At 38.2% G+C, this 27,493-nt stretch overlaps 1 protein-coding gene across 3 annotated transcripts; it reads right to left on the bottom strand.

Annotated features, from left to right (window-relative positions):
• Nucleotides 1-4,861: 4,861 nt before the first annotated feature.
• On the bottom strand, nt 4,862-27,257 carry LOC142630038 (dihydroorotate dehydrogenase (quinone), mitochondrial). Of its 3 annotated transcripts, none has more exons than XM_075804100.1 (12): nt 27,068-27,257; nt 26,720-26,842; nt 26,520-26,602; nt 22,511-22,834; nt 22,006-22,261; nt 15,972-16,052; nt 15,776-15,883; nt 15,666-15,695; nt 11,928-12,065; nt 11,059-11,096; nt 10,843-10,942; nt 4,862-5,390 (listed from the first exon to the last, which is right to left on the bottom strand). In XM_075804100.1, exons 2-12 carry the CDS (start codon nt 26,840-26,842, stop codon nt 5,316-5,318), a joined length of 1,356 nt encoding a protein of 451 aa, XP_075660215.1. In that variant the 5' UTR covers nt 27,068-27,257; the 3' UTR covers nt 4,862-5,315. The 3 variants fall into 3 exon arrangements, with proteins under 3 accessions (XP_075660215.1, XP_075660216.1, XP_075660217.1); XM_075804101.1 differs by having other exon boundaries at nt 26,720-26,855; nt 27,068-27,244; XM_075804102.1 differs by lacking the exon at nt 11,928-12,065 and having other exon boundaries at nt 27,068-27,254.
• Between the last annotated feature and the right edge of the window lie 236 nt (nt 27,258-27,493).

Below are 27,493 nucleotides of genomic sequence, written 5' to 3'. Positions count from 1 at the left end.
ACTACGCACACTATTTTTGTATTTTTTTGATTTTTCAAATTTTTTATTTTTATGAAAAACAAAAATTAAGCAAAACTAAAAACACATAAACAAAAACATGTTGAAACACACAAAGCATAAAACTAGACTGACTCAAAACAAGAAAGCAAAACAAACAAGTAATGCATAACCATAAAGGGAGAGAGAGAGAGAGAGAGAGAGAGAGAGAGAGAGAGAGAGTGACTAAATCACTTTGAGCTTTTTTCTTTCCACACCTTGGAAGAACCTTTCCTTTGAGCGAATATTTGATTTGGTGGTAAGGGAGAAGAATTGAAACCGTTCAAGTTCAAAAGGAACATGAGGGCATTAAGAAAATCTCCAAGAGGAACAAAAGAGGATGGAAACTGATTCTGGTTTTCGGACGAGAGCATACTATTGCTTTGTTAAGTAGCTAACCACTTGTAGTAATTTGGACAAGTATGCCTTGAAGCTCCACAGCGATGACAGAAATGTGGCTTTGTTGAGACTTCTTATTTTTAGCCTTATTGTCTTTCTTAGACATAGGGTTTCTAGTCCTTTTCTTCTCTATCTTAGGGGGTGCTCCTAGAATAGATTTGCCCTTGTCTATGTTCTCGCTATCTATATTAGTTCTAGATTCATTGTTCTCAGAATTAACATTATTAGCAAGTGAAACAAAAACAGTTCTACTAGAAGAGGCAATATGAGAAGAGTTAGAAAGTTCATACCCCAAGCCGATTCTGCCAGAAGATGATTTTTGGAGGTTTAGCATTTCATCCAACTTTGCACTAGAAGTCCTCTCCAATTGAGCTCTAACTTGGAACAATTCTGCTTCAAGCTTCTTAGTTCTTTCAACCAAGAAATTGTTCTCAAAACGCAGTGCTCCAATGACTTGGTTGGCTTCATCAACCTTGGTAGAGAGCTCCTCTTGTTCCAGCTCAACATCACTCAGCTTCTTGGTGGACAGTCTATACAATTTCTCATACTTTTCAGACACCTTGTATAACTTTGCATAGGCTGTATGGATGTCATCCTGTTCATCCATCTTCTCAAACTTGGATTCCACCATGTCCTCTTCTTCATCCATTTCTTCTATGATCCCCTCAGTAGGACCCACTGTGGCAATGAAAGCACTTAAGATTCCCTCATCATCACTATCATCTGACTCAGAGTCAGGTTTAGTGTCACTTAAGGTAGCAGCAAGAGCCTTGCTTTTCCCAATCGACTTGAGATATGTTGGACATTCTTGTTTCATGTGTTCAAAACCTTGACATTCGAAGCACTTTGGTCCAGAGGGAATGGTGTACTGACCGTCATCCTTAGCATCCTTCTTCCCTCTGTCTTGACTTTTAAATTGAGAAGAATTGGATTGCTTGTGGTCCTTGTCAAAGCCTTTCACATTAGCATTCTTCATGAACTTCTTGAATTGCCTGACTTCATCTTAGAGTCTTCATCATCTAAAGACTCATTTGTCTCATTACTCTTGGCCTTCAGTACCATGCTCTTGCCTTTGCTTCCTTTGTCGAGTCTAGTCAAACCCAATTCATAGGTTTGAAAATTGCCAATTAGCTCCATCAAAGGAATAGATTCAATGTTCTTTGATTCTTCAATTGCTATAATCTTGGCATGAAATCTCTCAGGGAGAGATCTGAACACCATTCTCACAACCTTGGGTTCGGGAATAGTTTCCCCAAGATTAAAGGCTGAGTTAACTATGTCCTTGAGTTTGGCATAGAACTCATCAAACGACTTATCCTTCTCCATCTTTATGTCCTCAAAGCTAGTGGTGAGCCTTTGGAGCTTGGAATTCTTAACAGCCTTAGTCCCTTTATAGGTTGTCTGGATGATAGTCCATGCTTCCTTCGCAGTATCAATAGAGGATATCTTCTTGAACTCCTCATTTGTGACCGCACTGAATATGGCGTTCAATGCTCTATTGTTGAAGTTTGCCACTTTGATCATTACATCATCCCAATCAGTCGGTGCTTCCTTTAGCTTAGTCCAGCTAATCTCCATAGCTTGCCACACATTTTCATCTAAAGACTACAAGAAAGCTCTCATGCGTGCTTTCTAGTATGCATAGTTAGTGCCATTAAATAAAGGAGGTATAATAAGAAACTGTCATTTATCCATGACAAACAGGGGTCAATGGATCATACAGCAAAAATTAAGACCTAATCAGAGTTTGCCCACTCTGATACCACTTGATAGGCCAAAAATGTATTGACTCCTTTGGCAAATTAATTAATTAATTATCCAAGTTAATAAATTAAGTCAATTTAACATGCAATAAGCGTGGTAACACAAATAAATCACCAACTAAGTTAAATGCAGCGAAAAATAAATTTGACACAGGTGATTTGTTTACGATTGGGGAAAACTACCGAGGCAAAACCTCACCAAGTGAATTTAAGGTCACCACTCCCAAGAATCCACTATTATCAAAACAAGCGGTAACAAGTAAAAGGAATCCCAGTACCTAATACTAACCTACAGTTGAACCCTTACTTCAATACCCAATTAGACTTGTATTGTAGCGGCAATTTCTCCGTTCAATGCACAAATCCCAGTACGCGACAAACCAATGATGCACGGATCCCAGTGCGTGACTAACTCCTTTGCACAAATCCCAGTATGTGACTCACTCACCAACTGGAAGAAGATGTTGGTTGCAAAGTTCATCAGTTCATCAACATGAAGATCAAGAAGCTCCTTGGTCACAAAACCCTTGGCGCAAAGACGCAATAGTTTCTACAAAGAGAATGATGAACTATAGCAAATTCTGTCTCCGGTCATGTGTGTAACAACAAGTGCAACAACCTTAGCATCACTCTGTGACGGCTCTTAAAATAATCCTTATATATGTCTAAAGTTGTGAGAAAAGAAACCCTACACAAATACTCAAGGATATGCGTGTAATTAGATCTGAAAATTCTGATTTCATAATTCTCGACAGATACAGCTTATGTCGAGCTTTTGTCTAGCTTCCACATTAAATCTCGATAGATAGACTTCTATCGAGACATCTGTCAAGCTTTAATGAATAGCACGTCTTCACTTGTTTCTTGAACAAATTTGCATGGCTTTAACATTTGACTTGAACAACATGTTTCTTGAAGTCTTAAACCATCCTAGATCTACCTAATTACAAGTAAAATGCATTTTGTCAAATGATTAGCTAATTACATAAAATATGTCCCTAAAACCAAGCAGTCGAGCCCCCTTTTTGAAATCCGAACAAGATTTCCTTCTCCCCGGGATGTGTTTCTACTCACTACTCTCGTGTCTCTCTCCCAAAATTTTCCAACCCTTTGTTTTTACCCCTCCCCTCTTATTTATACCCTTCTTTTAGTGGGGTAGTCATGATGAAGAAATATTTGGCATGTCAGTGGGTCGCTCCATATCGTATCAATTGTCAAAGGAGGGCCCACCTTCTGTTGTTAATACAACTTCCTAGTAACTTGTGCCAAAAGCCGGGTCTAGATGCTCAACGGGTGGATTCCCCCAAGGCGTTATCTCTTATTCCCGACATACCTTGGAGACCTCCTTATCTACTTAGCCAGATTCACAGAGTTCGGCTATATGGGCCTAATTGGGCCAAGGTTATTCCAATTAGTGGGCTTGCTTTTTGGGGCTGGCCTGCTATTCTTGGTCCATACAGATTAGTTTAGATTATTTTTTTAATAAGTAAATTTTTGATCAATTAGATGAGCATATGTGTGTGTGTGTGTGTCTACTTTTTGGAGAATTAGATAATGGTCATTAATGTTATCATTCACATAGAACATACCCTTATTTTATTCTTTTATTTTATTTGCGGAGAAAATAGAAACAATAACTTCATTTCATTTAACTTGAAAGAAAACATTACAAAGCTCACTTGGCAATTATAATAGCAAAACAGTTAGGATGGCTCTCAATCCATACATTCTCTAAATCAATTTTTTTTTTTCCTTACATTTCAAGCCATCCAATAAGCACCCTCATTAGCCTGCCTTCTCAGATGCAAGAATTTCAATTTTACTACTCTGGTTGCAACTTTAGCATCCTCAATTACAGAACCTACTGAGGTTAAGCATTCCTCTTGATCATTTAGAGCATTAATAACATAAATAGAAACTCCGTTGAAGATGACAAAATAGAAACTTGCTTCAGCCGCTAGAATGGTAGCTTTTCTCACTTCCAAAGCTTTCATTGTTTGAGCTTCCTAAAGATTGTCCATCACTGTAGAAGGGCAGCCATGACCTGACCTTTATGATTCCTAAAAACAAAACCTATGCCTCCTTGTTGCTCCGTTCACATTGGCTTAAATTTGATAAGTTTCAAATTTATTATTCAAATTTCTCATATATTAAGGAATAAGAAAATTATCATGATAATCAAAACTCACCGAAAAAATTACAATGTTATTTTAACCAAAATTTAAAAAAAAAAAAAAAAGAAACCAAAGGAATAAAATAGACTTTATAATAATTTATTACTCAAACAATTGGTAGACACATTCAAATTTATAGCCATGTAGATTGTGTTTGATATAAACTCAAATTCTCATTCTAAAAAATTTAAGTATTAACCCATATCAAAATCCAACTAAAACTATAAGAGGGAGAGAGAAGACTTTGTTGAAAAAATAAAAAATAAAAAACCATCAACCTAGCTTTATAAGAAAGAACAAAAATCCAGAGAGAGAGAGAGAGAGCTCACATTTTTTGTGTGGAAAAAAATGGATTAAATAGGAGAAATAATACCAAATTTATACAAAATAAAGAAAAAGAAGAATCAAAATATAATAAAGAGAAAAGGATGAGTGTAACGAGAGAGAGAGAGAGAGAGAGAGAGAGAGAGAGAGACGAGGCAAAAGCCTAAAACCAATTATAAACTATCCACTTTCATTTAAAATTTCTATCACAAACATTCAAGCCATTATAATTGAGTTTACGGAACACGATTTCAGGAAGTGGGTACTTATAATTCATGGCAACTTTTATAACTTTTATACAATGACAATTTTGGAGCCTCATTACACATAGTCCTCTGAAAACTAATGCCAAAACAATGTCACGTAAACCTGCATGACAGGTCTGTAATATTTCACTTGATTTTCATGGCCGCAACTTGGGGAATAAAGAAATTAATGACTAAAGAGATAACTCAGAAAAAATGTTTGCCGAGTCACTTCAAAACTTCTCACATCAAACAAGTCAGAAACTCCACTCCCACTTAAAGGAGGGGAAAAAAAAGAAAGGATAACCAACCCTTTGATGTGAGAAAAATGCTCCAGGATATGTTCATAATTGTGTTCCTTGAGACTAGTACGGTTATCTGCAATCTGCACCAACTGCTTCAATGACAGACTTAAAACCATCCCTTTCTAAGCATTCGGCCAGTTCAGCCTAAGAAACAAAAGTCACAACATTAGACAACAAGAAAGAAGGGCAAAAAAGATTTTCAGAATATCCTCAAAATACAAATTAAAACTTAAGAGAGAGAGGAGAAAGAAAAGAGAGCTTCTGAAAACAATAAACAACATTTTGCTATCCACAAAAAATACCTCCTTTATTAAGATTATCCCCTGCCAAAATATTTCCCCATGCTGCTACCCACTAATGGAAAGCAGCATTCTTTGGAGCCTTGTTACACTAAAAGCTCTTCCAAGGAAAGCATATACCATTGTAACCTTTTAGATACTCGTCAAATGACTAAACATCAAACTTGTCATTATCATTCATCCCCGCAAAAACAATCATAATATTTTTGAACTTTCCACCACGCAACCTAAAGTCTTAATTTTTTAGAACATTGTATTAGTTGATCATTGCTTTGGGCTGCATCCAATTTTCTATTTTAGATTTGTATAGATCCACTGAATTTGCGTATACTCTTAAGGTAGACCTTTCATATACGTATGGCATACTCAAGGTTTTCCTTCTACCGAATTAAATTTATCAAATACTTTTTCAAAAAGAAACCACATAACACCTCGAATCAGGAAAAATTAACCAAACTACATTATTGGGAGAAAATGAAAAAAAGAACAAGATTGTACAATTCAAATTATCTCCAAAAGTGCCCCAAAACTAAGTTGAGTGGAGCTACCCAAAAAAAATCCACAAATTTAGATCTGAATCCCACCGATATTGATTGCTCCATTAATTTTTTTTTTGATAAGTAACGAGAAAATTTTATTAAAAAATGAATACTAGCCAACCCGAGTACATTGGGAATGTACTATGGGGGCATAAATCAAAAACCAAGATTACAACGATCAAGTAAAACAGGAATGGAAGAACAAGAAAAATGACAAAAAACCACACTCCAATCTAGGAGAGTGTGTAAGAAAGAAGACTTAATCTCTAAAATAGAGCGTTCACAGCCCTCAAAGCATCTCGCATTCCTTTCACGCCAAATACACCATAACACGCAATGAGGCACAATTCTCCACAACTCTATATTTCTATGTCTTCCAAACTTACCTTGCCACGACTCAAACAACTCAATAACCTTCTGAGGCATAACCCAATGAATTCCAAACAAGCAAAACACCAACGACCACAACTCACAAGCAATGGGGCAATGAAGAAGAAGATGATCCACCGACTCCCCACAATTCTTATACATATAGCACCAATTAAGAACAATCACGCGGCGTTTACGAAGATTATCTGTTGTTAAAATCTTACCTAAAGAAGCAGCCCACGAAAAGAAAGCTACCCTTGGAGGAACCTTCGATTTCCAAATCAACTTCCAAGGGAATGATAAGCTGCTATGAGGGTAGAAAGAAAGATAGAATCCACGAACCTCAAAACCTCTACTCCTTGCTGGCTTCCAACACAAGCGATCCGGACCCAATCCCCTTACCGTCGAAGAGTAAACCATATCCATGAAACAATCAAAAGATTCTTGTTCCCAATCTTGTGGAGGACGACGAAATTTAGCATCCCAATGCATCCTCCCACCAGACCAACACATAATCTCCGCTACTGAAGAATCCTTTGTTCGACAAATACAATAGAGTTCCGGAAAAGCCTCTTGGAGAGTACGATCTCCGCACCATACATGCTTCCAAAACTTCACTCGAGTACCATCCCCTACATCATACCGAATTAGTTTAGAAAAACTCATCCAACCACTCCTAATATGTCTCCACAAACTAACGCCATAAGCACTGGTCACCTTTTTTGTGCACCAACCACCCCAATCATTCCCATATTTCACTTCTATAACCCTCCTCCAAAGAGCATCGGTCTCCAAACCATACCTCCATAACCATTTCCCTAACAAGGCAGCATTAAAACTCCTCAAACATCGAATACCCAACCCTCCAACCTGCATCGGTTTACAAAGCTGAGCCCAACTGACTAAGTGTAATTTAGATTCACCATTAATACCACTCCACAAAAAATCTCGTTGTAGCTTCTCCATACGATTTGCCACCTTCCCAGGTAAAGGCAGAAGGGAAAGGAAATATGTAGGTAAGGAGGAGAGAGTACTTTTAATAAGAGTTACCTTACCCCCCTTAGATAGATACAACCTCTTCCACCCTGCTAATCTCCTTTCCATCTTCTCCAGAATAGGATTCCAAATTGACATCTCCTTAAACTTAGCTCCTAATGGTAGCCCCAAGTATCTCAATGGAAGAGAGGATTGCCTACAACCCAACATCCCCACCAAAACATCCATATTGTAGACCACCCCTATAGGGACCAACTCAGATTTCCCCAAATTAATCCTTAAACCTGAGACCTCCTCAAATCTAGCCAAGATTGCTCTCAAACACGCTATATGCGTAGGATCAGCATCACAAAAGATAAGAGTGTCATCGCAAACAAAAGACGAGACACCATCACCGAGTTACCGCCTTGTATTACCTACGCAGAAGCTTGAAAACCGACCACCATAGCAGCCACTTCCAACATACGACTCAAACCCTCCATAACAATATCAAATAGCACGAGACAAGGGGTCCCCTTGCCGAATCCCCCTAGTACTACCAAAAAAATCGAAGGACTACCATTGATCGAATGGAGAATTTAACAAGAGATATGCAACACATTATCCATTTTCTCCATTTCTCCTCGAAAACCACATCGCTGAAGCATATACATTAAGAAACCCCAACTCACATGGTCATATGCCTTCTCCACATCCAACTTACACAACACTCCTGGAACACCTGACTTCAATCTACTATCAATACATTCTGAAGCAATCAAAAAGGAGTCCAAAATCTGTCTACCTTTCACAAATGCATTCTGAGAATTTGAGATAAGCCCATGTGCCACCCTTTTGAGCCGATTGGCCAACACTTTAGAAATAATCTTGTAGATCCCACCAACTAAGCTAATAGGCCGAAAATCCTTAATCTCCACAGCATCCACCTTTTTAGGAATAAGAACAAGGAAAGAAGCGTTAAGGCTCTTCTCGAACACAGCCTGAGTATAAAAATTTTGGAACACTGCCATAATTTCAGCTTTCAAAATACACCAACAAGACTGAAAGAACGCCATAGAAAAACCATCCGGGCCAGGAGCCTTATCACCCTTAAAGTCACTAATCACCCCATACACCTCTTCCTCATCAAACGGCCTATCTAGCCAAATTGCATCCTCCTCCGAGATACAAGAGAACTCCACATCATCTAATAAAGGTCTATGAGCCACAAGCCAAAGATATAGCCGCCTATAGAAATGAGAAATACCACCTTCGCTATAGCCTCCCGATCCGAGGACAATTCTCCATCCACCATAAGCCTATTAATGGAATTAACTCTTCGTGAGAGTTAGCTATACGATGAAAGAATTTGGTATTCCCCGTCTCCTTCTCTAATACAAAAGACTCTAGACTTCGCTCTCCAACAGATTTCCTCCATCAAAGTAACTTTTTCTAATTCCCCTCGAACTCTCTCCAACTCCAGCCTTTCCTCCACAACTAAATCTCGACTATCCTCAATCATCTCTAAGTCATTAAGCTCTTGCCACAATTTTCTCACCCGATCCTCAACATTTCCAAAATCCTCCACATTCCATTTCTTCAAGTCATTTTTCAAAAGCTTCAATTTAGTGGCCAACACAAAACTCGGCGCTCCTTGGACATTATAAGATTCCCACCAAGCACGCACCCTCTCCACGAAACCCTCCTCATTAAGCCACATATTCTCAAATCGAAACGGCCTCCTACCTCTCTGAAAAGAACCACCCTCAAGAACAATCGGGGAATGATCAGATAACAACCTAGGCAAACGTTGTTGAGAGACAGATGGAAACTTATCCTCCCAATCTGCAGAAAACAAAAACCTGTCCAGCCTAGCCTTCGAAGCAACCTCACGAGCATTAGACCAAGTGAAAGATCCCCCTTGAAGCGGGATATCCATGAGACCTTGCTCAGAAATAAAATGGGAAAACTCCCGCATAGCCGCAGTAAAAGAGGTTACACCAGAACGCTCAGAAGGAAATCTTACCACATTAAAGTCACCACCCACACACCATGGGACATTCCACCAACTATTCAAACCACATAATTCTTCCCACAAGAACCTTCTTTCTCTCACAGAATTAGGACCATAAATGCCAGAAAAAGCCCAAACAAATTGATCTGACACACATGTAAATCTACAAGAAACTGAAAAACGCCCCACAACCTTCCTCCTCTTTATTCACAACCCGTGTATCCCACATCGCAACACCCCCGTAAGCTCCACGAGAGCCTAGATAGGACCAATCAACATGTTGACCCCTCCACAAACTATGAATCACAGCTCTAGTTATCAACTCCATTTTAGTTTCTTGAAGGCAAATAACATCCGGCTTCCATCTCCTGACCAAATTACGAACCCGAAGCCTTTTATCCCGATCATTCAGCCCTCTAACATTCCAAGAAATAATCTTCAAATTCATTGGTGAACCACCACAGCCCTCTCCTTACTTACATTCCTCTGTTTCGATGAACCAACCTCGACATTCATAGATGTCAATAAATTCTTCAACTCCCTCTGACCTTTCTGCCCTGACCTGCCATGTTTCATTTGATCATTGACTGCCTTAAGCTTTTTATCCTTTTTCCTGGCCTCTATAGCCAGCAATAAACCCGTAATTTGCTCCTCAAAACCTTCCAACGAAGTGCCCACTGATTTTCTAAAAGCCTTAATCCAATTTGTTACCCATTGCGATAAATTTTCACCATCAATCGACTCCATACACCTACCCCCCGGCTCAGAACTACACTCCAATTCCAAAGGAACTTCTGTGGCCAGAGGTACCACAACTAGACCAAAGACCAAAGAGTTGGTTACAAAATACAAACTCGCAAAAGAGGTGCTAAAATTTTAATCTACAGTCAAATGTATCATCATTTCAATAATAATTATATTATAAAAGCAATTAATCACTAAAATTTCCCAAAATGTTTTTTTTTTTTTTTAAATTGGGCTCTCCTCTGTGAAAATAAGTTTTCCAGCTATTCTCATCAGTACCGACCAGTACCGAATTTTTTACTAATCTGGCATACTTTTCATTTTTTATCTCCCCCTTTTTGGGCCCTTAAAAGTTATGCTCTGGAGAAAAAAATTTCCCCAAGCCCTGCTAAGAGCTTATAGCTCAACTGGCATGTTTTGGTATTTCCCAAGGAGATGTCCAGGGTTCAAATCCCCACTCTCCCAACTATTGAATTATAAAAAATAAAAATAAAAACTTTTCCCCATGCCCTAGCCCTAGACACCTCTATTTTCCTCAAAACAACATTCTTTTAACCTTAAATGCACCATCGCAGTACATCCACATATTTTATTTAAGTTTCAGTTTTTCCCATGAGCTCCAAAATACCATGAAGGCATAACAAAAATAAAAATACCTTGATCTGAGGAATAAGGGCAGGTCCCCCATAAGCAAATGCCGTATAAAGCTGAACAAGAGTTGCACCAGCTCGGATTTTTTGATATGCTTCCCTACCACTGAATCAAATGTATACCATAAGGTTCTAACAAAGTAATTTTAAATTAAAGCAGTTGCATATATTGTCAACAAATTAATATGATGCCGAAAATGTTGAATGGGTGTTTGCTTTTACCTGCTAACACCCCCACAGCCTATTAAAGGGATCTTTCCCTGATACAGAAAAATATACAGAATGTCAAGCTCTCATGTATGACGCACGAGCATGAAGAACCGCAAAAGTGGGAAAAAAATCCAGATTTAAATATAGAAGGAATAGTATCCCAAAAAGTGTCCAATGCTTTGTGGAAGACAACTAAAAACTCAATAAATATGAATCTGCAGCACATAAAGAAGATTAACATATGAAACTCAGCAAGAAACCAAGATAAACTAGATACATGGACACGGGAACTTGTATGGGTGTGTATCTCAGTGTCGTATTCATCTCATTCTAGGTTCATATAAAACAGGCAGAGATTGAAACATCCTGATTTTCAACTTTCTTCTGCCATACCCCATGGAAAATTATGGGACAGCACACTCATTGTATAATATCACCTACATCAATATTTCATGCTTTCTGAGTGAGTTTTTGGCCTTAGGGAAGAGGGAAGACACTTTCTGAACAATCCTAGTAACAGGCAAACATTATATGTAAAGTGTCTTGTAGAACCTTTGTTGAATCCTCTTCTTTAGCACAGTCTGAAATGTCAAACACATAGAGATCCATATCCATTTCAAGGAGTATGTCATAGTGTTCAATACTTTTCAACAGTGCACTTGAAATTGATCCTTTAGGTTTATCTTTTGGAGTCCAAGAGGAACAGAGTAGCTATTATCAATCTTCCGTGTTCATGTACTTATGCCAAACATTAGGGAGAGAGAAGCAGAGAGACAAACATACAGCGTACACTTTTTGTTTATTTGTTTATCTATGTAATCCTAATATAGAACAGCTTAATGAAAAACAAGTAACACGAATTACTGAAGTAGCCAACATACCCTTGTTAGAACATACATTTCCTTCAAGATGTTGATAGAGAGATTAAAAAGAGGCTTCCCACTTAAGCCACCAACTTCCACAGCCACTGGGTTTTTACTTACAGGATCTGGTCTTGAAACAGTTGTATTTGATATTATCTAAACCAAAAGAAAAATGATAAACTTAAAAATAACAACCAATAATAATATTAAAGAAAAAAATATTGGAAGCATTACAGGGTAGTTTTCACCCTGTAAGACTAACATAAAAAATTGAAGCAATGGTGGAAGAGTGAAACGGGAGGGGATGATGTTTGCTCACAGATTAGAGCGATAAAGAGTCCACTGGTGGAAGAGTGATCAGTTTCTTCATTTATAACCGTGGAGAAAAAAAAAAGATGCTAAATTCCCAAAGGCTGAATGAAATAATAAAAACACCAGAGGATATTCATCATGCCTTGATCATAATCTGTTATATCAATTAAGTTGTGGAATTATTAGGCATTAACGAGAGCACAATTCAAGTCCAAATATTGAGGCCTTTTTAAAAAAAAAAAAATTCATCACTGTTAAAGTGTTAGGTTTATGTTGATCTAATGGCCCAAGAGGCCCAATTATGTTGTATGCCCATATTGGGCTAACCTAGCTTCTATTCTCTCTCTCTCTCTCTCTCTCTCTCTCTCTCTCTCTCTCTATATATATATATATATATATATATGGCTAAAATGCAAAACTGACCCTCTAATTTTCTTCAGATTTCATTTCAGTTCTTTAACTTTGCTTTTGTTCATTTCAGTCCTCTAAGTTTCAAATTTATTCAATTAAAGCCTTTCCGTTAAATTTTGTTAAAAATTTTTGAAAATAAGAATCTAGAAAATATTTTTCAATCATTAATTAAATTTTTTTAATTTAAAAATTTTGAAGAAAATTTTTTAAAATTAAAAAATTAACCACAACAGATAACAAAAGTTGATGGAATGAATAAACTTGAAAGTTAGAAAATTGAAATGAATAAAAACAAAGTTAGAGGACCGAAATGAAATCTGAAGAAACTTAAAAGGGTCAATTTTGCATTTTGCCCTATATATATAGATATCCTAATAAGGGTTCACTGCAATTATTTTATTCTTGTCTTTAACATGGTATAAGAGCCAAAGGTTGGCAGTGGTTGTTTGCTTGTGCAACCTTCATATCTAATTTTGTTGGTTGTTCTTGGTAGTTGTTGATTGGTTGCTGTATGTGTGGTTATGGTTGTTGTTGGTGATTGTAATTGTTGGTTGTTCTCGGCAGATTGGTTGTTGTTGTTGCTGCTGGTTGTTGTTGCTCTTGGCTTGTTGTCTTGTTGCCGTCGCCGGTTGTTGTTGCCGTTGGCTTTCGTTGTTGTCGTCGTTGGTTTTGTTTCATAGTGAAGAACTTCAGCCAATTCATCTCCTTTTTTTGGTCGATTCAGCTTCAATTTTGGCCAGTTCACTTCGTTTTCAGCCTCTTCAAGCAAGTTGGCAGTTGTGTGTTACAAGCTGGATCTATATGACTATATGCTCCAGCTTGAAGGGGAGTGTTAAAGCGTTGGGTTTATGTCGATGTAATGGCCTAAGAGGCCCAATTATGTTGTAAGCCCATATTGGGCTAACCCTAGCTTCCATTCTCTGTACATACCCTATTAGAGCAACTGCATCAATTCGGCCAAATTTTTCCGTCTATTTTACACTAACCTACTTTTTCTATTTTACAAGACCATTTTTACAAAATACCCACATCAGAATATCTATTATGCACTCTAACTTATTTAAATAATATTTTTTATTATTATTTTATTAATAAATATCTCTTCATTAATATTTTTTTTTCCACTCCACAAGTCCCAACCGTGGCTCTCTCTATCAGTTGTCCTCTGCCTAAACTCTCTAGTTCTCCCTAAACTCTCTTCCTCACTCAAATCTCAAACCCAGATCAGCGGCAGCAACCTCGCAGTGTCAGATCGGCAGCAGACCAGTGGCAGATCGGGGCAGATCCAACGGGTTTTCCGGTGGGTTTTTCATGTGGGTTTCTGTTGGATTTTTCATATGGGGTTTTCATTGGGTTTGATTTAGTTTTAATTGATTTTGGTTTGGGTTTGGGATGAGTTTTTCTTCTGGTTTGGGTTGATTATGGTTGGCAGTGCCGAGTTGCGGTGGTGGTGTTTGGTGATGTTGAATTGTGGTGATGTGGGTGGTGGGTCTGTGTGGTTGGCGCTGTGCTGAGTTGTGGTGATTGAGTTGAAGAGAGAGAGAGAGTCAGGGAAAGAGAGAAATAGTATTAAAATAATATATAGAAGAGCTACAGTAACTGTGCATATATGCACGTTTATTGTAGCTCGTGTATTTATCTATGTAGCACGGGTACGGGTGTGGGACTCGGCAATTTTTGAAAAAGTAGGGTGTGGGTGCGGCGGGGTGCGGCGATTAAAAAATTATTAAAAATATTTTTATTTATATTTTCTATATATTTTTACTATTAAAATATTTTTTTTAAACACATTAGATTCACAAAACAAAGAAAGAAGAAGGCAAGAAACACAAAACAAAAAAGAAAACACAAAACAAAAAAGAAATGTCTTGCACTCTCACCTAATCATGCCAGGTATCAACAACATCAGATAAAATGACCAAAACAGCCACATGACTTTGGGTGCCTAGGGGGTCCAATAGAATACAAAGCAAAGGGAATTTTGGGTAATCAAAGTTTATATTAAAACTCAGAGTAGCAGTTCCCATAAATAAATAAAAAAACCAAAGTAGCAGACCCTGTACGTTAAATATGGCTATCTCTCGTGGGTTTCAACTCAACGGTAAGGCTTAGGTTTCAATTTTTGGACAGCAAATGCTTTGGTTTCAGGTTTTTTCTGGTGCAATGCATGATTCAAGGCTGATTTCGGCCGTTTCGGTCTCTTTCGGCCGTTTCGGTCGGTTTCGGCCGCTGGCCGATACGTTCTGATTCGGCCGATACGACCTGATTCTGGCCAAATCGGCCCGGTTCAGCGCGAATTGGCGCGAGTCGAAGCTGAGTCGGCACGAATCCGAGAAAAAAAAAAACTGAGACGCGGCACCGACGCGCGGGCAGCAGCGTCGCTCGCATGTCGGGCTGCGTCGGACGCAGGTGCAGCACCCATTTTGCCGCACCGCGTCTGTGCATCATATGTATTTGTGCACAATTTTACACCCATTGATGTGGGTGTTTTTTTATCAAAATGTGTAAAATTACTTACTTTTTGTATTTTGCAAGATTATGCAACCACTGATGTGTTTGCTCTTAAGGGTTCACTATAGTTGTTGACTTGGGTGTACAGTAAGAATGTAGCCGCTAGGGTTTTATTTTGTGGATGTAGGCTGTTGGCTGAACTTCTCTCTTTCTTACTTCTGCTTCTCTATATTATTTTATTCTTGTCTTCAACAATTACTTTGCATCAGCAATGTTAGATAAATTCTGAATAACTTAATAGATACAGCACTCAAAGTTCTCTATCTAACCTTATTTTTTGCTAAAGTTTGTACAAAATCATGGTAGACCAGAAGTTTGATGCTGATCAGAATAAGGTAGATGGTTTTATCTAAATGCAATGTAGTTACAACTTAAAATATCATCTATGGAACTCCTACATTATTTCACAAAGTTGGGCCTCCTAAAGATACCAATACCATCAAAGCCTATTCAAGCAGAAGTAACAGGCAAGAGAGACATTTAGGAAAAAGAGAAAAACTTTATGATGGGGAGAAAACATACCAATCCATCCAAGCGTAGAGCAAGGGCAACCTATAATAATAAAGAAGGAACTATGAGAACATTTTATTAGGAAATAGAGGGGCTATTTTAAATCTCGCACAACTACATACTGCTGCAATATCTTCAAGGTCTTCTTTAGACAGGTCTGGAGCGATTTTTACAAGCAACGGGGGTGGGCCCTCCTCTCCCCATTGCATTTCATCACGAGCAGCTTGAACCTTGACGAAATTACAAAAGATCTAACTTCTGGTCACATACAGTGTTAATCATATAAAGAAAGAGAAGGTCATGCCATGAAAACTGTACCTTCTTCACAAGGTCCTTCAATTGCTTTCTTCCCTGAAGCACACGCAATCCTGGAGTATTCGGTGAAGAAACATTAATCACCTACAGAGAAAAATACACATGCATTGTCAGAGTAAAGACAAAGAACTTAAATCTGAAATATCAGAAGACACGACAGACTCATCATTTGTAGAAATGAACTGCTATTTGAAAATTTTCCTGGAGAATAACATAAAAAATACAAGGCAAGATTCTAGTGTTAAAACCTCGGTTCTGAGCATACTGTATGGCTGCAAAACACTGATAACCATCCCCGTGTGCTCTGCAATTCAGCCTTAACTACCTTAAATTTCTTAATGGATCCAGATCACTTCTAGATACAGTTTCTCAGCATTCATATAAAATTATAAACATCCTAGATGCTCCCAACATGATTTATGATAAAATAATTTGCTTAAGACTTAATATTGAAAGATGAGGCTCCTCCAAAAAGAAAAAGGATGCAACTTCATACAAGTTACAACACAGGCATAAGTTGACAGATAAGAAAAGATGTTGCCAACTGTAAACTAACTTAATGCTGAATTTATTATAAATAAAAAATCCTGCATCAAATAGGCATTAAGGCTCACTGCAACTCATGTCCTGTGTCAAACAACCCCCCACCCCCACGCCACAAAAAACACACACACATATATATATACCACATTTGTTTTTTGATAAATAACAATATTTATTGATCAAAGAGGTGTGTAGCCCAAATGCGCAGGATGTATACCATGGGTACATCAAAATCAAACAATTAAAATACAGTGATCAATTAAATCTAATACATTGGAAAAGGAAAATGATCCCAATCCTAACATCCAAAAAAATTATAAAAAAAAATATGACAGCCCCAAAACAAGTCTAACTAAACAGAAAAGAAAATAATACACAGCACCATACACTGAACACCTCTAAACGGGAGAGCAAATGAACCAACTGAACCTAAAGACTTCAACTTTTCTTCCGCATTCAACATGTAAGACCAAATTGTTGAAGTCTGGCATTTATTTATTCATTGCCCAAGATAGCACAAGAGAAGAAGCCTCTGATAAAATTTTCTTTGCATCCAAAGCCCCAATTCTTTAGCTTACCAGAAGATTTTGGTCTAACCTAGTAATCTTATTAGGGGTAGGGAAAGCCCAATGCTAATTCTTGGCATGCAAGGAAGTTGACTTGTAGTTAGGAGTAGAAAAAAACTGCAATCCATTGAAAGGGATGAACAAGTTGGATGAGAGAGACACAATATGTGAGTAAAAATACACATCATAAAACACGGTAAACAACAGCAAGTCTTTTCCAAGTCTCTAAACTTAAATACCAAATTTTATTAGGAGTGATTGGGCAAACTTCTTGTGTTTCATCAAGTTTGAGGTGGGTGATGGTACCAAAGTTAAATTTGGGTATGATATCTGGTGACGTAATCTTCCTTTGAACGCATTCTTAGAATTGTTTAGTCTTGCACATGTTAAGTTTCATCAAATCATATGCAGTATCACAATGACTCTGTTCATTGTGTTTTGAATTTTATCAGAACAGTACATGACTGGCAGCAGGAGCCCTTATCGTCCTTTTTGGACTTATTTTATTTAATTTCAGTGCGAGGTAGGGGAGAGGGTAAGATTTGTTGTTTGACATCTGCACAAAAGGGGTTTTAGCTCAAATCTTACCATAGATCTTTAGTTCCTAACAAAAATGTGAATTTCCCCTACAAAAGTATTTGGACACCTAAGGTCCCAACAAGAGTTGCTTTCTTTTTGTCGACTACAGCATTGGGGAGAACCTTAACAACCACCACCACACTAGACAATTTCAGAAAAATGAATATCATTGCAATAACTAGGTGTTGTATGTGCAAAAGAAATGGGGAGACAGTTGATCACTTACTCCATTGTTCTATTGCCAGAGAGTTGTGGACTATGGTTTTAGCCTATTTGGGGTTCAACTAAAAGCATATAGATTTGTTAGATTGTTGGCAAGCTTGCTTCAGTCAACATTTGGAAGGAGATTCCTCATGGCTTAATGTGGTGAATATGGCAAGAAAGAAATGCTAAAAGCTTTGAGGGATGTGAAAGGACCATCATTTTAGATCTGAAACTATGTCTTTTCAAATACTTGTTTGAATGAATGACAATATCAGAATTATTTCTTTTTGGAATTGTTAGATTTTATTGGTTATTGTAATAAAATAGTTTAATTGTGGGTGTACCAATTTTATAATTCCTGTGCATTTGGACTACACCCCTCATTAACTTGATAAACATTGTTACTATAAAAAATGACGCACTTATGGTCCTCAATTTCCAACAGGTTTCAATGTCTATCTTGTTATTCCAATAGTGTCAATATCAACAACAAAAACCAAGCCTTGGTCCACAATTTTGGGGTCAACTATGTAAAGAAGATTATGCCACAATAGCAAACCAACATCAACGGGTTAGGAATGTCAAAGAAGGTGATAAAGTTTTAGGCATTTGAGGTGAAATTGAAATATGTCAGAAACTATTACAGGCAAAAGAATATTTTGATGAATTTAATATTCACATTTTCAACCCTATCAATCAAGATGTAATATTCACATTTTCTAAATTTGTTGAGGATCTCAACTTGGTTGACTTGCCTTTGGAAGGAGGTAGCTTTACTTGGTCCAATGGTTCTGATCAACCAATGATGTCTAGGATTGATAGAGCTTTGGTCACTCCCGATTGGGAGGATCATTTCCCAGATGTTACTTAAAGGATCTTACCCCGTACTGTCTCAGACCACAGTCCAATTCTCTTGGAGGCAGGGGGAATGGCAAGGGGGAAGAGTCCTTTCAGATTTGAAAATATGTGGTTGAAGTCAGAGGGATTTGTGGATAGAGTTCAAACCTGGTGGAATCGACATTCCTTCGTAGGTACTCCTAGTTTTGTGCTGGCGAAAAAATTAAAGGCTCTAAAAGAGGACATTGTGCAATGGAATCGTCGAGAGTTTGGTAATGTAGCGCGTCAAAAGAAGCAATTACTGGAGGAGTTGATAACCCTAGACGCCAAGGAGGGGGATGTAGGTCTCTCTGATGGGGAGATTGTTCATAGGGATGGTTTGAGATCCCAGGTGGAGCATCTTCTTTCATTAGAAGAAATTTCTTGGAGACAAAAATCTAGGATGTTATGTATCAAGAAGGGGGAAAATAACACCAAGTTTTTTCACAAAATGGCTAATTCCCATAGACGTTCTAATCATCTAAGGACCTTGGAGGTGGATGGGGTGGTCTTTGAAGAGGCCTCCGAGGTAACTTCTCAAGTTGTACAATTTTATAAAAATTTGTACAAGGAGACTGAGGAGTGGAGGCCTTTTGTGGAGGGTTTGGAGTTTGATCGCATTGAGAACAGGGAAAGGGTTTGGCTTGAAAGGAAGTTTGAGAGAGAGGAGATTCTTCAAGTTGTTAGGGATCTGGAAGAGGACAAAGCTCCAGGTCCGGATGGGTTCACTATAGCGTTCTATCATCATTGCTGGAAGGTAGTGGAGAAAGATGTCTTAGCGGTCTTTGAAGAGTTTTTCCATCATTGCAAGTTTGAAAAATCCCTTAATGCGACCTTCATTGCTTTAATTCCTAAAAGGAATGGTGCTTCCAATATTAGAGATTTTCGTCCTATTAGTTTGGTGGGGAGTGTGTATAAAATCCTGGCTAAGGTCTTGGCTAATCGCTTGAGAGTGGTTTTAGATCAAGTGATTTCTGAGAATCAAAATAGCTTTGTGGGTGGAAGACAAATCCTTGACTCGGTTCTCATTGCGAATGAGTGTGTGGATAGTCGTGGGAAGAGTAGGGTCCCTGGAGTCATTTGTAAGCTCGATATGGAGAAAGCCTACGATCATTTGAATTGGGAGGCTTTGTTGTATCTACTGAACATGATGGGTTTTGGAGTGAAGTGGTGTAAGTGGATCCGTTCTTGTATATCCATAATTCAGTTCTCTGTTTTGATTAATGGGTCCCCAGCTGATTTCTTTGGTAGCTCAAGGGGTTTAAGACAAGAAGATCCGCTATCTCCTATGCTATTTTTGATCTTGATGGAGGTGCTTAGTAGGATGTTAAGAAGAATGGAGGGAGCTGGCTTGATCCGTGGTTTTAATTTTGAGGATAGGAGGGATGGTGGGGAACGTGTTTCACATCTATTATTTGCAGATGATACTATCCTTTTTTGTGATGCAAATGTGGAGCAAATTCTTCATATTCGGTTGTTGCTCCTTAGTTTTCAGGCGGTAACAGGTTTAAAGGTCAATGTGCATAAGAGCGAAATGGTTCCTATAGGGGAGGTTGGTGATGTGCATGCTCTGGCGGATATATTGGGCTGCAGAGTTGGATCTTTACCTATGTTGTATCTTGGCATGCCGCTGGGGGCTCCTCACAACTCCCCTTCAATTTGGAACACAATTTTGGAAAGTATTAACCGGAAATTATCTGGATGGAAGAAGTTGTACTTGTCTAAGGGGGGTCGTTTGATGTTACTCAAGAGTACGCTTTCTAGTCTTCCGACTTACTTTCTATCGTTGTTCTCAATTCCTACTCATGTGGCTAATAAAATTGAAAAGATGCAAAGGGATTTCCTGTGGGGAGATAGCAAGATTCATTTGGTAGGATGGGACAAAGTTTGTGCGCCTATAGCCAATGGTGGATTAGGGATAAAGAAACTCACTACCTTTAATAAGGCTTTATTGGGGAAATGGTTGTGGCGGTTTGGTAAGGAAGAGGGTCGTTTATGGAGGCGGGTAGTAGCTTCAAAATATGGGGAAGATTGGGGGGGATGGACCTCGAAAGGGTAGGGGAGCTCATGGGTGTGGTTTGTGGAGAAGCATCCGTATGGGTTGGGAGGATTTCGGTAAAAATTGTCGGTTTGTGGTTGGGTTGGGGAATAGGGTGAGGTTTTGGCGGGATGGGTGGTATGGGGATCAACCTTTTCGGTTGGCTTTTCTAAGTGTATGGCATTGCCATTGATAAGGAGGCCTTGTTGAAGCTTCTTTGCATAGGCGGGGGGCGGAGGATAGAAGATCTTGGAATGTTCGGTTTAGTATATTTTTTAATGATTGGGAGATGGATGAAGGGCTTGCGGTTTCTTCGTATGTTGGGTGCTATAATCCCTCCTATGGATGTTGGTGACGGATGAAATTTGGAAATTGAAGCGTAATGGGGCTTTTAACATCCGGTCGTACTATTATAAATTAAGAAATTCTCCTTCAACTATCTTTCCTTGGAAAGCTATTTGGAGAGTTAAGGCCCACTAGGCGAGTTTCTTTTTGTTTGGTGTGTAGCTTGGAATAAGATCCTAACGGGAGACAATGCGAGATTGAGGAGATTGGTTTTTGTGGATTGGTGCATTATGTGCCGTCATGGTGGAGAGACGGTAGATCACCTTCTTCTTCATTGTGAGGTGGCCTATCGGTTATGGAGCTTTGTTTTTATAACTTTTGGCTTGGCTTGGGTTATGCCTAGTTCAGTTCCAGACTTGCTTTTTGGATAGTGGAATTGGCTGGGGAAGCATTCGTCTCAGATCTGGAATTTAGTCCCGTTGTGCATCCTTTAGTGTATTTGGAAGGAGCGGAACCGGAGGACTTTTGAGGATTTGGATAGCTCTAGGGATCAGTTGCTTGCTTCTTTTTGTGGAACTCTATTTGATTGGTCTCGGGCGTGGGGACTCACGTCTAGTGATTTCCTCCCTTCTTTTCTTTGTTCCCTTCTCCTTTTGTAATTTCTCTGTTGTTTGGTTTTCTCTCTTGTTTCTCTTTGTTTTCTTTTTCTTGTATTTCTGGGTTGCTATGTGTTTTTCAGGCATAGAGTAACCTTCATATATATATCATTCTTACTTATCAAAAAAAAAAAAAGATGTAATTGCCAGACAGAAAGATACAGGAATTACCCATGTTGATACAAAAATATATAGAACTCCATTATCTATTATGTACAAGTCAAAATATTAAAATCCATCATAAAACAAAGAAATAGATAAACCAAAATAAATCAGAAGAGAATATTTACCAAGTAATCAGCATACTGAGACAATGTATGAACCCCTTGTACATAATCTGCAGCAGCATCTTCACTTGTCTTATTCTTTCCAAGATTGACCCCAAGAATTCCAGGTCCAGCTTTACCTCCATGTTTTACTTCATCAGTGGAGGAAGATGGATTTCTTGAAGTTTCATCCAACTTCCTCTTACCATGCTGGGCACCCAACCGCTTTGCAACAGCAACAATTCCTTCACTATTGAAGCCACACCGATTGATGATAGCACTGGTCACAAATCAAGCAGTGTGAGGGCACATAAATCAGAGAAGAACTTTATAAGAGTTTAAGCTACAGAAATCCAATCGTTTTACACTTCCACCTTCACCAACTTCCCAAAATGCATGGTCAATTTGACTCAATAAGAAACACCCCCCCCCCCCCAAAAAAAAAAGTATCAACTCAAAACAATACCCCGTCTATAAAGAAGATATGCAATCAGAATTTGAGAAAATAAGCGAAGATGCACATTCTTACCCTTCCCGAGGCAATCTAAAGATACGAGGCTTTGGATTACCCTCTTGTGGAACAGGGGTTACAGAGCCAACCTCTACAAAGCCAAAGCCCAAAGCCAGCAACCCATCAACAGCCTCAGCGTTCTTATCAAAGCCAGCAGCAAGACCTATGGGGTTGGAGAACTTCCTTCCCCAAACTTCTAGCCCTATATTTGATGGATCAGGCCTCTTCTCCCTTGGAACCCAACCACGAGCTGCTGCTGAGACAGCTAGTCTGTGAGCAACCTCTGGGTCTAGAAGGGCAAAGAAAGGGTTTACAAGTTTTGTTGCTGAGAATAGCCAACTACTGCAAAAATTTGATCACCAAAAATTAACTGAAGTTACTAGTGTTTAAAATTCAAGTTAACTATGAAATTTGGCCATTGAATGATTTTATTTTTTATACAGGTAATAAATATATTGTATTAGAATAGAATAAAACTCATGAACAGGAAATATCTACAACCTTTCCCCCAAAATAAAGAAAGATTAAAATGTAGGTGTACGTAAGATTAAGAAAAAGGTCATATTCAAACCTAGGACAGGCAAAAGGTTTCAACTTGAAGAACATTAAAAATTTGCACTAGATTTATAACAAAAAACCTTTATCTTTTTTTTTTTTTATAGGTAAGAAACATGTATATTCAAAAAATTGCTAAATGCAAAGAAGCACTAGCATAACAACTGTACAAGAAGAGAAAGAAAAGCGCAAACATAAAAGAAAAAAAAACACTAAGAACAAAGTAGAAGAGAGCTAATAAAAAGAGGAAGAGAATCACTAGATGTGAGTCCCCAAGCCCTAGCCCAATCAAAAAGGGAACCAGAAAAGAGAACGAGCATTTGGTCATTGGATCTATCCAAATCCTCAAATGTCCGCCGATTGCGTTCCTTCCAAATACACCACATCAAACACAATGGAACTAAATTCTAAATGTGCAATGAATACTTCCCCAACCAATTGCACCAACCAAAGAGAAGATCTGACACCGTACCAGAGGGGACCCATGAAATCTCAAAGGTTCTATAGACAAAGCACCACAGCCGATAAGTCTTTCCACAATATAACGACAAGTGATCCACTGTCTCCTCACAACAAAGACATAATACACCAATCAACAAAGTTAAAGCCCCTTAAGCCTCAAGTTCTTTCCTGTGAGGATCCTATCCCAAGCCGCTATCCAAACAAAGAAAGAGACACGCCGGGGTGCCTTAACCTTCCAAATACCTTTCCATGGAAAAAGAACCATATAACTTGTGATAATATGAGCGGATAGAAAAATCTCTGTTCTTTGTCAACTTCCATCTCATACAATCACCATTAGTCACAAGAGGTAAGTTGGAAGCCAAGAATCTAAAGAAATCATCCACCACTCCTGCCTCCCAATCATTAGGACCCCGAACGAAACGAACATCCCAAGTTCTCCTATTCCCCGCTCCTTGGCACAACAAAGATGATTCTACGGAAGCTTCTTTGTTTGCCGCAAAAGTGTACAAGATTGGAAGAAGAGGACCAAAAGCCCATTCATGGATACCACAAATTATAAAGGGACACTCAAGTTAAGGAAAAATTACAATTTGGAACAACCAATTACTTTTTTTTGATAAATAATAATGATAATATACAAAAGGCTGCTCTATGCATGAAAAGCACAGAGCAAACCAACACTACAAGAAAAGGAAAAAAAAAAAAAAACAGAAGAAAACCAAACAGCAGACTTATTATAAAAGAGAAGAGAACTAAGAAAATAAGGAAGAGAATCACTAGTCATGAGTCCCCAAGCCCGAGACTAGTCGAAAAGAGTTCCACTAAAAGAAGCAAAAATCTAATCTCCAAAACTATCCAAGTCCTCAAAAGTCCACCGATTCTGCCCCTTCCAAAGACACCATAGTAAGCACAACGGAACTAAATTCCAGATGTTAGACGAGTGCTTCCTCAACCAATTCCACCAACCAAAAAACAAATATGGAATCGTTCACTTGTTTCTCTCTTGTTTCTCTTTGTTTTCTTCTTCTTGTAATTTCTAGGTTGCTCTGTGTTTTTCAGGCATAGAGTAACCTTTCGTATATATATTATTCTTACTTATCAAAAAAAAAATATGGAATCGTTCTAGGTATGACCCACGAAATTCCAAAAGATGTAGAAACAAAACTCCACAACCTATAAGCCTTCTCACAATAAAGTAGCAAATGATCCACTGTCTCCCCACAATAACACATAATGCACCAGTCCACAAAATCAAAACCCCTAAGTCTCAAGTTATCACCCTTGAGGATCCTATTCCAAGCAATAGACCAAACGAAAAAGGAAACGCGCCAATGAGCTTTAACTCTCCAAATACCTTTCCAAGGAAAGACAACTGAGGGAGAACCTCGCAACTTGTTATAAAACGACCGGATGTCAAAATCTCCATTAGGCTTTAACTTCCATCTTATTTGGTCTCCAACATCCATTAAAGGAATATTGGCTCTCAAGATACGAAGAAAGGTCACCCCTTCATCCATCTCCCAATCATTAAAGTCCCAGATGAAATGAACATCCCAACTTCTTCTCTCCCTCGCCCCCAACCTTGTCAAAGAATATTCTACAAAGGCCTCCCTGTCAGTGGCAATACGATATAGCCTCGGGAAAGCCAGTTGAAGAGGTTGATCCCCAAACCACCCATCCTACCAAAATCTCACTCTGTTCCCCAGCCCAACAACAAACTAGATATTTTTGCTAAAAACTACCAATTACCATAATCTTGTTTTACTATTTGAAAATTTCCTTCACTACAAACATGGAGACAACCTAAACTTCAGCATGTCAGCGGCTACTAAACCGACACACAATTTGAATTTCATTGACAAAGAGGGGGCAGGTAAAGAGTTGGGCATTGCTTACATAGACTTGAAAGAAGGGTTTGTCAACTGGTATATGGCTAATTGTTTGGAGATGATTGGAGCCATAGTTACTGATAGCAGGAAAAAAAAATCTAATAGCACTGTCTCTGCAATAGGTAAAAGCCTCTTTTACACAAAGATTTGGGGAAATACATTGCAATAGACATTTCAGTTCAAGCATCAGAGTTGGGCTAAGAGAACCCATGTTGATGCAAGAGGCAATGGGAAGACAGATTTATTATATTTTATTTTATTTTATATATCAAGGGCAGTTTTGTAATTTCATAATATTCTGGAATGGGGTATGCTAACAGTCCATTTGATCTTCTTTTGGGCTTTATTTTAAGTTTGTTTATTTACTTGGGCTTAGTAGTAAAAGCCTAAGGAGTCCAAAGTCCAAGTCTTATTAGGGCTTTAAGAAATCCTAATTCAACTAGGATTAGGTATTTGTCTTCTATTTAAAGAGTTGTAATACTTTCTATTGAGTTGATTATTAATGAATGTTTTCAAAATTTAAGAGCTATGCTTTCTTTTATGGTTTGTGTGATACAACCTTCTCCGAGGTGTGATGCCGTCGGTGTGATGCTTAGGAGTTCTAATTGTGATTCTTAGATTTTATCTATTTTCTTTAAATTTACTATTCACGGCTACTATTCATAGCACTGTTCACAGCAACCCAAATCTTGATTTTCACCTTTGTTTTCATTCCGAAACCCTATTAATCCTTGTCCCTTTGAAAACCCTATAATCCCTATTATTTTCTAGCCTATTTCCCACCAAAACCTAACCCTATTTCTTCAAAACCCAAGCTATACCAGATCTGCCCCTAGTGTTCTAAATCAGATTTTGTTGTTCCCCCTTGTCCTACGTTACATAATGTGTTAAATTAATTTTTCACTCAAATGATAACCAAGAGTTGGTCTGCTTAAATATATAATTGCTTCTAAAGCCAAGAGCCTAGTAGCTCAATGGCAGTGCCTGGTCTCCATTATATGGAGAAGCAGGGATAAAATCTTCCCTCACCCACTTATTCAAAAAAAAACATAGCGAATCAGAGCAAAGTTTAAATGTGAGCCAAGCAAAAGTATGATTCAGAGATGTAAATGAAGTACCAGAAAGTTGCTTCATCCACAGTACTCACATAAGCTCCTCCAGCTATAACTAGGCCAATTGTGGCTCCTGTCAATAACCTTCCCTACAAATTCAAATAAGCAGAGGCTCTACGCTTGAGAATCAAACAAATGTCTTCTATTTATAACTAGAATAACAGCGACCCAACAGAAAATGAGAAAGACAGAGAAAGAAAGCATACTTTTTTAGCAGAGTGAGGGATCTTAGGAGCAGCAGCAGAAGAAGAGCAATGTCTGGCAGTTAAAAGAGGAGGTGAGAGTACCCTTTTGTTTATAAACTCCCTAAATATTTTCCTTAACGCCATCTATAAGAAAAAGCTACACAATATTTAAACTTAAACCTACCAACCTAGAAATAAAAATAAAATAAACCCACAACAATTTCACGAATGTATAATCAAAACGAGGAGAGAGAGAGAGAATGAAAAACTTAAAACTATCTATATAATTTGATGATGAGATTTGATTTTTAATGGAGAGATTGAAAGAGAGAGTGGGAATTGAAGAATTAGAAACCCTTGGGGGCTTACTGCTTGCTGGTGGTGGCTTGTTCAGTTGCACTTTGCCAGTGCCAGTTCTTCAACCAAGGTTTTCCAAATAAATATCACTCACGTCACACTCCCCAAACCCAAACCCCCAAACCCAAACCCGCTAAAGAAGCTCCGGCTAACTATTCTTGGATTTTGGATCTCCGACCCGTCTTCACTACTGCTGTGTGTCAAGAAACCATTAACTATTTTAGAAATATATGGGTTAAAAAAAAAAAAATGTAAGTTAATATTATATATAATTTCAATATCTTAAAAAATATAAATATAATTGTAAGTATTTTTAATTGTATTTATGCATATGCATGGGCTACAGGCTAATATATGTAATAATATTTGTAAAAATAAAATTATCTTTTAGATCCCTAAAACTTGCTTTTATGTGTTAAAATGATTTATAACATTTCA

The sequence above is a fragment of the Castanea sativa genome, chromosome 3 (genome assembly GCF_040712315.1).
Source record: "Castanea sativa cultivar Marrone di Chiusa Pesio chromosome 3, ASM4071231v1".
Classification (NCBI taxonomy): domain Eukaryota; kingdom Viridiplantae; phylum Streptophyta; class Magnoliopsida; order Fagales; family Fagaceae; genus Castanea; species Castanea sativa.
This window is presented reverse-complemented; position numbering and strand designations above follow the sequence as displayed.

Bases quoted from the DNA above. Each gene is read 5' to 3' on its own strand.
- LOC142630038 (XM_075804100.1), bottom strand. From the start codon at position 26,842: ATGGCGTTAAGGAAAATATTTAGGGAGTTTATAAACAAAAGGGTACTC. The intron at 15,884-15,971 runs GTACAGTTTTCA...AATTTCGTCAAG, and splicing joins TGAAGGACCTTGTGAAGAAG to GTTCAAGCTGCTCGTGATGA. The intron at 12,066-15,665 runs GTATGTTTTCTC...CTTTTGGTTTAG, and splicing joins CTCTACGCTTGGATGGATTG to ATAATATCAAATACAACTGT.